We start from the raw sequence: 12,601 nt of genomic DNA, 5'->3' as shown, positions 1-12,601 counted from the left end.
TTCATATAGTCGAACATGTGGCGGTGGCCATCTTGTTTAGCCGAACGCGGCCAGCTGTGTTTTGTCGTTGAGTTCATGGAACTCAAATCGGACACGCAACGGCACGAACACCGCTGAACTTTACCTTCTCCGGGACTTCAACTCTTCTACGGTAGTCGAACAGCGTTCGACAATTCGAACAACACTTTAACATTGACTATGTGCACGAACGGTTCCCCTTCAACTATTTGAACGGAACTTAGACATTGAAAATAGACCAGCCACAAAACCTAATTCCCTGGAACTGTTTTGGGCATGAAATCATGCGTGCGGTCGGTCAAAAGAGACTTCCAGGAATTTCCTGAACCCCTGCTCTGATCTGGGTGATTTTTGGATATGTTGTTCACCCAGATCAGGGCTATGTAATATGGGATATGTTATGTTCTGGGGTGTTTACTTTGGGGAAAATGTGTGTTTTTCTGCCTGTGAATAATTAGGTTATTCTATTAGCTACTTTAATTATATCACAGGGAAGAGGGGAGGGATTGTTTGCTGTACAGGGGAGTGTCACAGACTGTATGTTTGTTCTTATTGGTCCATACAGTTGGGAATGTGGTTTTCCATCAGCTCCATGGGGTGTGCCTCTGGCATGAGGAATTGTATATAAGACAGCCTGTACCAATAAAGCCTCAGAGTTGTTCTACCCTTCATGAAGTCTTGGCTCACATTTGGGGGATTGGAGAACTACCTATACTCTGAATTGCTATAATCACTATACCCCCCAGAGTATAATCACTAAGCTCTTGTAAGAGCTGTTCCTGTTCCTGCTCTCTGAATTAAGAGAGGTCTGCCTACTGGAAGCTGAATCCAGGTCTTGGGTCCAGAGTGTGTGGAAGACGGCGAGACCCCAACCAAGCTGTGGTGGTTCGAGGGGTCTGTGGTGGTTATGGTGTCTAGTGGAGTGCTTGGAGCCCTCGGGAAGCACTAGGAGCATCCGTCAACGGAGGTACCCAGTCGGGGTGCCAGGCCATCCGTTACAGTGCTTCATACCTAAAAGTATCCAATAATCTAAAGTAAAAATACATAGTGCAAACTGTACAATGGGGAACGGGGAATGGGCTGTAAACTTGTTTGTTGAATCCACATAAACATAAAAAGTAGAGAACACTGATAATGGCTGTGAGTTTCCCAATAGTTTGCCGTGTTCATGTGAAAACTCACAGCCATTTCCAGTCTTGCTGCCTTTTTATATTCATGTGGATACAATAACAAGTTTACGGTCCCTTCTGGGAGTGGTGAGTCCTTCTATGAAAGTTGCTGGATATCTCTATGATCCATCTATGATCCATTGCACACAAAGGGTTGATCGTTCCTGGGCCTAGAAGCAATGAGTGCTACGCTAACCAGTGGTTTTGTGAGATTTCATTTTGTGTACTATGTATTTTGTAATTTTATATTTTTAGGTATGGAGCACTTTTTATCCAGAGTTTTGTATATAAGGAATGTAGGTATATTTCAGATATCTCATTGTTGGTGTTTTGATGGCTTGCTATCTATTTATACTCATGCTGAACCCATACAAATCTCAGGGAATGTTTGATACCTTTTCAGGAGTGTAAGATGCGTTATACCATTTCTTGATGGTACCTTCTTTAAAAGGGCTGAACATGCCGTACTTCTCGTGGATTTTGGCCAGAGTTGTAGAATCTGGAACCATCTGAATCAGGCCTAATGGGTAGAGAGAAGTGATGGTCAGAGGGATCTAAATGTCTACTTTTTTAAATGACAGAAATAACATGTTTAATGCCTGTTTATTCATGACACATAAAGCTGATTACATCTTATGAAGTCATTGTTTCTCCGCTGAGCTGAGTCCTTAGAGTTGGAAGTAAACTGGTGTTTGCACTCTGAGGGAAGCTTTGATACGGGTTTAATGGGCAGATTTTAGACAGGTTTGTGAAATGATGGGACCTTTATGACTTATTTCACGTTGTGCATAGTTCGGTCATTCTTATTGGCCTTTCAGCTTTGTCAGCCATGAGGAGTTATTGTGTGGGACATTGCTGGAGATATTAATGGAGCCCCTACTCAGATCTAAATAGGGAGAATATCCCCGTCTATAAAATATACAATGTTAATATGTGCAAGTAAGAAACAGCCAGCACAGAAGATATTCTACACTATTTAATATAATACTCACCTTGTTTATTTCCAGTCGATAAACATCTATAAGTGATCATATGTAGATCTAAACCTTCCTTTAACCATATCCTGTCCATCACCTCGATCATCTGGAGAACAAGCATATCCTGGCGAAGATCATCTCCAATCTGTAACGACAATACATCATGTGTGCTATTAATATATATTATGAAATACTGCGATACACAGGCACACTCTACATCTAAACAGAAAGCATTTAGAATGATAAAATCATGGGAAATTATATAAATGGCATTTTAAAGCCTACCTTTACCAGCCAGAGACATTATATTGGACTTGCCCTTCACACAATGTGTAGTCAGCTTTCATTTCACAAAGACTTCGTAACCTCCTTCTGGTCTAAATACATTTCACAATGTGCTATCTTTCTGTCCATGCACACTTCTCAGGACTAAGATTGTAAACTCATTAGTCTAGCCCCCCTGTACTTTACTTGTTTAATTTACGCTGTGTACAACACTGCAGTATATGTTACCTCTTTACAAATAATATTAATTAGGGGAAACACTTTACTTTTTGTGAAGAAACCCACCACCATTTCACACAAAGAAGGAGACATTGATTAATCTGGCTTCGTTTTCCTACATGTATTATTTGGTGTTTTAAGATTTAACGGTCTTAATTTATAAAGTTTCCATATCAGCAGTGGAATGGAAAGCTCTCTCTCAAAAAGTGTTTGTCGGATCACGTTGGAAAATAGGAAACTATCAAACTTGGAATCAGGTTCATTTATCAATTTTCTACTCAGAGTTATTATGACAGAAGTGCGATAAAGCTAAATTACCTTAAATATGACGTTGACATTCTGTCCGAGGGGATCAGCACTGATAAAACACACCTTCAGAGGCGACGCGTTTGACTTAAAGAATGAGCATTTCTAAACATGAATCGAGAGAGCATACAGCAATTATGTTACAGGCAACAAGTATTATAGTCAGTTTATAATAATAACATGACAGAATTGTGACTAATAATAACTTACCGTTAACAATTCTTTAATAACAGACGAATACCACTTTTACATATGCAAATTAGTGCTGTCTGATAATTAATTAAATCGTCTTGCTGGAGTTTGTAGAAATGTATTGAACTGGAGATTCACATTTTACCCGGTTAGGAGAGCCGATATCCTGAACATGTTACCCTAACTATAGACCAGAGCTCCCGGTGAGCATGTTACCCTAACTATAGACCAGAGCTCCCAGTGAGCATGTTACCCTAACTATATACCAGAGCTCCCAGCCAGCAGGTTACCCTAACTATAGACCAGAACTCCCAGTGAGCATGTTACCCTAACTATAGACCAGAACTCCCAGTGAGCATGTTACCCTAACTATAGACCAGAGCTTTCAGTGAGCATGTTACCCTTACTATAGACCAGAGCTCCCAGTGAGCATGTTACCCTTACTATAGACCAGAGCTCCCAGTGAGCATGTTACCCTAACTATAGATCAGAGCTCTCAGCCAGCATGCTACCCTAACTATAGACCAGAGCTCCCAGTGGGCATGTTACCCTAACTATAGACCAGAGCTCCCAGTGAGAATGTTACCCTAACTATACACCAGAGCTCCCAATGGGCATGTTACCCTAACTATAGACCAGAGCTCCCAGTGAGCATGTTACTCTTACTATAGACCAGAGCTCCCAGTGAGCATGTTACCCTAACTATAGACCAGAGCTCCCAGTGAGCATGTTACCCCAACTATAGACCAGAGCTCCCAGTGAGCATGCTACCCTAACTATACACCAGATCTCCCAGTGGGCATGTTACCCTAACTATACACTAGAGCTCCCAGTGGGCATGTAACCCTAACTATAGACCAGAGCTCCCAGTGAGCATGTTACCCTTACGATAGACCAGAGCTCCCAGTGAGCATGTTACCCTAACTATAGACCAGAGCTCCCAGCCAGCATGTTACCCTAACTATAGACCAGAGCTCCCAGTGAGCATGTTACCCTAACTATAGACCAGAGCTCCCAGTGAGCATGTTACCCTAACTATAGACCAGAGCTCCCAGTGAGCATGTTACCCTAACTATAGACCAGAGCTCCCAGTGAGCATGTTACCCTAACTATAGACCAGAGCTCCCAGTGAGCATGTTACCCTAACTATAGACCAGAGCTCCCAGCCAGCATGTTACCCTAACTATAGACCAGAGCTCCCAGTGAGCATGTTACCCTAACTATAGACCAGAGCTCCCAGTGAGCATGTTACCCTAACTATAGACCAGAGCTCCCAGTGAGCATGTTACCCTAACTATAGACCAGAGCTCCCAATGAGCATGTTACCCTAACTATAGACCAGAGCTCCCAGTGAGCATGTTACCCTAACTATAGACCAGAGCTCTCAGTGAGCATGTTACCCTATCAATAGACCAGAGCTCCCAGCCAGCAGGTTACCCTAACTATAGACCAGAGCTTCCAGCTAGCATGTCACTCAGACTATAAACCAGAGCTCCCAGTGACATGTTACCCGGACTATAGACTCCCAGCGAGTATGCTACCCATCAAAAACCACTACTGCAAGTTTTTTTTAATAAAAAGTTAGACCCGACATGACAGCAAGACAGTTAGCCTGAAATTAGTAACTCTATGAAGCCATGAGTTTAGGGCTGAACTGAATATTATTTGTAAACAATTAGAAGAGTGGTACCCAAACCACTCATCATCAAAAATACATGTTTATTCTGAAAATGATTTAATAATGGTTTCTTAACCCAAAGTCCTTTTTACCAGAAGTCTGAGACCCATTTCCATCCATGGTGGGCCTGCTTGGAATGGCAGTATACTCTGTGCCCCGGAGAATGTATCAACCTTCTTTTGGATCAACAGCAAAAAATAAATACGAGGAAGGCTGAAGTTGATGGACGCAAGTCTCTTTTCAGCTATGTAACTATGTAACTAACTATGTAACTATTTAACTATGTAATACACTAACTTACACTACGGTCAATTCCTTTCACAACGATGGCGGGGTCCAGGGGAAGTCGACAAACTTGTACTTCCTGAAAAAACCTTTCCAGAGTGTTCAGATTAGCTTGCAATGTTTCCTGTTGGTAAAATAATTGTATTATGTGTAAATGTAATACAAATGGCATGATTTCAGGTCCAGAAAAAGAAAATAAATGTAAACAATTGCAGAAATGGGTAGTAGTATTTACACACCCCCACCCACCCCCACACACCCCCACAAAGTCCTAACTGAGACTGCCACGCGGCACTTACAGGCTCAGGAGGGTGCCGCGTGGCAGCCACATAGGTCCCGATCCCACGCCACTCTCAGTGGGGTTAATGCCGCATTCCTGGATACAGCCTGCTCGGAGGTCATGCAGCGTTCTCTCCACGGAAGTGCAGACAGCTCTGCACTATCTGCGAGATTGCCAGGTTTCCATTGCAACCTACAGGCATGCTTTGCAATTCCAGGACCCTGTGGTTTTTACACTTTTTACTCCCCTTTTAGTGACATCATATTTGTTGGACGTTTTGCACAAATCACACCCCATTTGTGTCTCCTGGTACAGGGTGATGATGTGTCCAATAGTATTCTTTCTAGCCCTATATCCCTTGCTGGGATTCATTGCCCTGTCATGGTTCTTGTTAGCCTCAGAGTTTGTTTATTATTATCATTATTATTCTGTTTTCCCTGTTGCTGACCCGGTTTTGTGTTTTATCTATTCTGCCTCTCTGTATCCCTTTGACCGTGGCTTATATTCTTGTTCTTGTATACCTCTGTATTCCCTGACCTAGGCATCCTTTTTTACTACGATTATTTCCTTTTTAGGCATACGTTAAGTCGGGACACTTTAAGGTCCGGTATACGTAGCCTGTTCTACCTTCTATTTTGACTAACATCCTTCTCCCTTTGTGTAGAGGTTACCCCAATCCTGACACATACCCACCCACCACACACCCACACCATACATACATTAAATCTAACAGTAACAGTGAATTGTCGTTTGTGAATAATTTCTAAATTATTTTTTTTTACAAGTTAAGCTGAATAATTGTTTTGTACCACTCAGCTTGTTTCCGTGGTTACCACTGTTAGTATCAACAGCTCGTAAAAATACTCGACATTGATATTGTCCATTATTTTGCAGATTGGATATAAATCAATAATAAAATACTATTATTACAGTTCATTGTCATAGCAACACCACCAAGACACCATATATATGAGTTGTTCACATGACAATTCTACAAGGGCAGTGGAAAAAGGGTCCCTTAGATCCACTGAAATATAGGAAAATCATGTGTATTTATAGATTGCAGTCTCTTGTTTTTGCTTTGCAGAACAAAGTGTAAAGTTAATAAGTCCATGGCTACGTTTGACATGGTGGTAAATTTCCGGCTGTGCCCCCAATACCCTTTTTTCTGTGCAGGTTTGGAATCCAAACCAGATTCCTACTGGGCCGAGCAATCCACCCATACTCTATGGGTGACCTTTTGGAGGTGACCACAAGAAAGCATTAATCGAGAAGTCTCTGGAAGCAGCTTTAACTGTAAGTATTGTAGTTAGCATGTACATCTCCCATGTTAAAATTAGTGGGACCCACCGATATTGGGGTACTGTGACGTAATTAGTGTAGGACTCACCAATACTGGGTTACTGTGAAGTAATTAATGTGGGACCCACCAATATTGGGGTACTGTGATGTAACTAGTTTGAGATCCACCAATATTGGGGTACTGTGATGTAATTAGTGTAGTACCCACTGATATTGGGGTACTGTGACGTAATTAGTGTAGGACCCACCAATATTGAGGTACTGTGATGTATTTAGTGTAGGACCATCCAATAATGGAGTACTTTGATATAATTAGTTAGGACCCACCGGTATTGCGGTACTGTTATGTAATTAGTGTGGATGCCACCAATATTAGGGAATTGTGATGTAATTGTAGATTATGCTAGCTTTAGTGTACCTATAATCTTAATTTTATTAATGACAGGAGGCGAGTATTTGCTTAAGTCTCTCTTTACTAGAACTCCACAGCAGCACAGAAAACAACCAATCAGAAAAAAGTTAGATACTATAAAACTCCCCTCCCCATGCATCATTTCCTCTTTCAAGCTGCGACAAAACAGAATAAAAGGCAGAGAAACATCATGGGGAAGTGTTGATGGACTGTAAACTGAAACAAGAGAAAAACAGAATCGAACAGGTTGATTATCCAATGAAATGTACTCTGAATAAACATGTAGGTACCCAATGTAGCAACCAAAATGAACCTTAATATGTAGATATCCCAACCCTACTTATGAAAAAACACAGACATAAGGAATAAGCGACAGGTAGAGACAACAAACAGAGTTGCATACGTACCTGATAATCTAAACTATAACATCAAACAAGGGAGGGACAAGAATGGGTGGGAAATACTCGCCTCCTGTCATTAATAAAATTAAGATTATAGGTACACTAAAGCTAGCATAATCTACAATTTTATAACATGACAGGAGGCTTCGTATTTGCTGTTTCTATGCTCAGTTCACCAATCCAACGCTGTTTGTGTCGCTGGTATCTGTTCCAGGAAATTTCAGAGTAATCCTAATCGGACATTCCAAGAACGATAAACGACAGCCAGCTGACGAAGCATCTCAAATACAGAAAAAAGCACCATCCGCTGGTAAATCCATTGTACGTGGTGTAGCGACCTGTTTCCTAGCAGTTGGTCCATGAGCTGGCAAGCTAACCTATTAGCCATATTCCTGTAGTTGTATAATATTGAAGCTCAATCTCGGACCTAGGGTCGCGAGGAGAAACTGCCACCATGTCTCAACTCACGATCCATAAGGCGGCTCCTCCGATCGTGCCAGGGTCCTTCGGCGATGCGGCCTTGCAGGTAGATCTCCAATCTCAAGGAATGCGCCTAAGTCCCCCACCAAAATCGCAATAGAAAAACCGAGGAAGATCTTCCGTTCCTTCCTGTCCTACCCGGTGAGATGTCTCATCCGAGGATAAATTCATAATGCAGGCAAGAGTGTGGCCAAACCAGCCCTACTCTAAGTGATACCAATATTCCAAATGGACTGTGTAATCCTCGGACGCAGTAGAGAAAAGACTCCAAAGACTTCCGAACTGAACTTGTGTGGAGGAAACGGTGGTCGACTACTCTGGGAATAGTGAATTCCAGAAATCTTCAAAGGAATGGGAAAAGCAAACCGGAACGCAGATTTCCCTCCAGAAATGCCCTCGTCCAAGAGTGAAAGATGTCTGTGTAGGAGTCGGGGCACACCAGGTACCTTCATGAAGTCTTGTAGGTCCCCTCAACGGTAGTAGAAAAGTAGGTTAGCGCGAATCCAACAAAATGGCTCTCGTGAGTAGGTTAGCGCGAATCCAACAAAATGGCTCTCGTGAGGGATAAATAGAGCATAGACGGAGGGTCCTCCTCCGAGGAGACGGGGCAGTCCAGCCGTCTTATCCCAAGATCATAAAGACCGGGGAAGTCAAGACAACCGGGGTTTCCGGTCTTACCCTGTGATCCATATGTACGGTTTTACCTTCAGACCGGGAAAGAGGCCTTCCATAATCTTGTTACCCGAGCAAGGCAGTGCCCGTTTGCTCCATGAAGGTCTCCATATCTCCTGACATCTTGACATGGGAGAAACTGTCTGCGCAGTTTGTTCGTAATGGTCTGGATATCCAAAACAGAAAGCAATCTCTGTATTACATGGTGCAAAATATGCCAAAAAACCTGCACACTCCTAGTACCGGAGTGGGAGACTCCCCCCGTTATACCTCTGAGTATTTCTTGTGCGTTTTACAGCGGTCCGGATCCAGGGATCTAGTCTAAACATGTATTTTTTGCATGACCAGGCAGACCTCTAGAACGAAGTCAGTAGCGTGGATGTCAGCTCTAATTGAATGCAGGAGGGACGCCCCTCTATGTAGTCATCAATGTTTTGCACAGGTACAAGCCTGTGTGATGAACAAATGGGCGGTAAAGTAGAGCATCGAGTGTATGAGAGAGCCGCGCTCTCTACTACTGTGATCGCATACCGTGAGAGCGTCCGGCTGCTAGCCTGAGCGGGCCGCACCCGTTAGTAACCAACAGCAGAGTCTACATCCGTGACCAGTTCTCTCTATGCGAGTGGGTCCTCCCAACCTGTCCTCTGAATCCAGCCCAGTATCTGGTTGAGGACGAGTGATGGGCTGCGCCCTCTAATAACAAATCAGTATCCGGTTCTGTACGAGAGGGATCGCCCTCTGTTCCTGAAAGTAAATATACTCAGATCGAGGTGCAAATTAGAGTCCCTAGAGATTCAGGGTGACCAAACTGTAGGGCGCACCAATTAATAATGTCAGCATAAGGCTGAGGGCAATCTTCGGAAACAACGATGGAAAACTATCAACCGACTATCCGGATCCCGTGCGTGCGCGCGGGGTCCAGGTAGACCGTTGGTAGTCTGAGGAAAGCTGGAGACATTCTCCTGCGATCCACGAGTGCCTGGGAGGTCGGAGGAGGTCAAGTCGGCCTCGCGACGACCCGAGCGAAAAGGAAAGGAAGTCAAGAAAAAACAAAAAAGGCAACAATTAATGTAGATAAGAAAAATACGCCAATTCTATCTCAGATAGAAGGTAAACAGCAGGCCGGAAGGTAGGAAAAATAAGTCCCGCCGGACAGGGCCAGGAGTTAACCTAACGCAGGAAAAAACTACTGAACCTATAAGGATTCCGGGAGGCAGATACGGAGTAGCTGGTAAAGACAAGGAAAAAACACTGCTTTCTCCTGTAGGAGTCTGAGTACCGGTCCTTGCTTGTGCGAAGTACTCCTTGGAGATGCGCCGTCACCGGTTTGGAGTAAACCGTGGATGTGTCCGGGGTCTTCACAAGAAACTTTGCCCTTCAGGCATGAGGTTTAGGGCCGTCACCCTTCCCACCATATTCCGATTGCCGTATACTGTTGTCTTCTTGAACACTATGGCAAAGGTGTTTGTCTGGACACCTGCCTATCTCCCTGTCACTGGTGGGCACTGGGTTTTCCTCCGTGATATTACCCCAGGCCTGCGGCCAAAAGAGGCTTGGTACCAATAATGTAGGCCCGCCAGTAGGGCACAGGCCCAGCAGGCCAAACGAATGGACACAGAAAGGATAGTGTAACGGACCGTTTCAGCATATGAGGGGTTAAAATCCGTTTAGGCGATAATCCCCTTTTCTCAGAAAGGCACAGCTACTGCAGAACATCAGAACTCACGAACTGGATATAGGGGAATAAGGTAGCACTCCAGCTGGAACCTCACAAATAGCTGCTAGCAGATGAATAGGAAAAGCAGACATCAGCTTACACTCCTAGCAGTCAAATCTCCAACAGCATACAGTGAATCCCCCCAAGAACGAGACAAGGCTCCGTGTTGAAGGTCAAGCAGTGGTCTGAGGTGCTGGGCACCCAGCCTGGTTTTTATTACATGAGTACACATACAGGCCACACCCAGGGGGAGGCATAAAATAACCAATAACATAGATGTTACCTCCCACACATCCCCTCCCCTTAGTGTGACACTTAATCCCATTATGTGTACAGTTCAAAATATACTTTTACACAACTTTCATAACTTTAAAACCATACATCACATTCACATAAAAATACATATCCACAATCAATCCATTCAGGGGAACAACATATTAAAAAATGGCATGAATCAGACCAGGGGTTCAAAAGTTAATAAAAGTATCTTTTATTCCCCCTGGCTCAAACAGTAAAAGTAAAACATCCCCACAATGCATCCTGGCTTCCTCCCTTCTGCCCTGGAGATAATTGGAGAAGAAATCTAATTATCCAGGACTAGAGGCAGACTCCATTAACCACATGGTTGCAAAACAACATAAAACTCTTTAAAATACATAAAGTCATATTTTATACAGTGAACACAGACATTTAACATATCCCCAGATAGCACAGGTCTGCGTGCACATTATTAGGTGAATGGCACGCAGACCACACAAATACAGTTTAATTGCCATGGAGCCAAAGTCTTTCCCATAGTCTTTCATTATATGAATAGGCTCCATGGCATAGCTATCTGGGGGGTATCACTGCTCACACAGGGCAAGTACCGAATGGCCCCACTGTATTTAAAGGGCCAGAATGAGTGACATGCACTCTGTTAGGGCCGAATACTGTTTGTAAAGGGCCCAATCTCCCAGGGCCATAGTCCAAAGGCAGCAGGCGGGCAACCAGGCTTCTCCAGTTCTCAGTGGCGAGGTTGGTTTCATCACAGATAGCCAAGCAAATAGTCACAGACATAGCAGGCCATTCAAGCAGGCACCGACATAGCAGGCTATTCAATGGGCACAGACAAAGCAGGCCAATCAATGGGGCACAGAAATAGCAGGCCGTTTTAACGGGCACAGCCATAGTAGGCTGTTCTTATGGGCGCAGACATAGCAGGCCGTTCTTATGGGCACAGACATAGCAGGCCATTCTTAGGGGCACAGACATAGCAGGCCATTCTTATGGGCACAGACATAGCAGGCCATTCTTATGGGCACAGACATAGTAGGCCGTTCTTATGGGCACAGACATAGTAGGCCGTTCATATGGGCACAGACATAGCAGGCCGTTCTTATGGGCACATACATAGTAGGCCATACTTATGGGCACAGACATAGCAGGCCATTCTTATGGGCACAGACATAGCAGGCCATTCTTATGGGCACAGACATAGCAGGCCATTCTTATGGGCACAGACATAGCAGGCCATTCTTATGGGCACAGACATAGCAGGCCGTTCTTATGGGCACAGACATAGCAGGCCAATCAATGGGGCACAGACATAGCAGGCCAATCAATGGGGCACAGACATAGCAGGCCAATCAGTGGGTTGTATATTACCATAATATTATCATTAACATGCATTTATATAGCGCCTTCCAATTCCGTAGCGCTTTACAGTGGGTATTGAATGAATAACGGGGACCTCTGAGTTCGGGTAGAGGTCCCTAAAAATTGTAGATCCTCAGGGCATCTTGTGACATAGGACCCTTAGACAAACAACCCTTTTAGACAGCGTAATGCTGTGTGAGTAACTTGAACCGGGACTGGCAGTCCCTAAATGCACAGCCGGCAAATAGCGGTATCCCAGCTGTATTGGTATAAGCGGATGTTGTCACAGTGATTACCATGTCCATGAAAGTAAGACACATAGAGCGATACCCTACTTAAACTGTGAATCGGTATGCACATGCCCACCCAGGTCCGTTTGAAATTTCTTAGCATCATTATAGGTTACCATCATCAAATCACCTGTGTAACCATGGGCACTTCCAGGAGTAGGGCTGAATAGCCAACTCAATGGTCCTCCCCACAACCTGACTAAATTGTATAGTCACAGCGTATACTGGTTTCCCATACCAGGTAGTCAGAGCCCGGTCCAGGCATGTCTATATGTGCCGT

General features: G+C 44.0%; 1 protein-coding gene across 2 annotated transcripts in view; it reads right to left on the bottom strand.

The window, feature by feature from the left end:
• The window catches only part of PIK3C2G (phosphatidylinositol-4-phosphate 3-kinase catalytic subunit type 2 gamma), a 367,222-nt gene that overhangs the window by 74,244 nt on the left and 280,377 nt on the right, over positions 1-12,601 (bottom strand). For both annotated transcript variants that reach the window (XM_063446623.1, XM_063446622.1), the window contains exons 20-23: positions 5,146-5,253; positions 2,987-3,079; positions 2,180-2,309; positions 1,583-1,707 (exon numbers count right to left, since the gene is read on the bottom strand). In XM_063446623.1, coding sequence (XP_063302693.1) covers positions 1,583-1,707; positions 2,180-2,309; positions 2,987-3,079; positions 5,146-5,253 — 456 coding nt within the window. The remainder of the gene's footprint in view (positions 1-1,582; positions 1,708-2,179; positions 2,310-2,986; positions 3,080-5,145; positions 5,254-12,601) is intronic.

The sequence above is a fragment of the Pelobates fuscus genome, chromosome 3 (genome assembly GCF_036172605.1).
Source record: "Pelobates fuscus isolate aPelFus1 chromosome 3, aPelFus1.pri, whole genome shotgun sequence".
NCBI classification, from domain to species: Eukaryota; Metazoa; Chordata; class Amphibia; order Anura; family Pelobatidae; genus Pelobates; species Pelobates fuscus.
The sequence above is the reverse complement of the archived record's forward strand: the minus strand, read 5'-3'. Positions and strand labels throughout refer to the sequence as shown.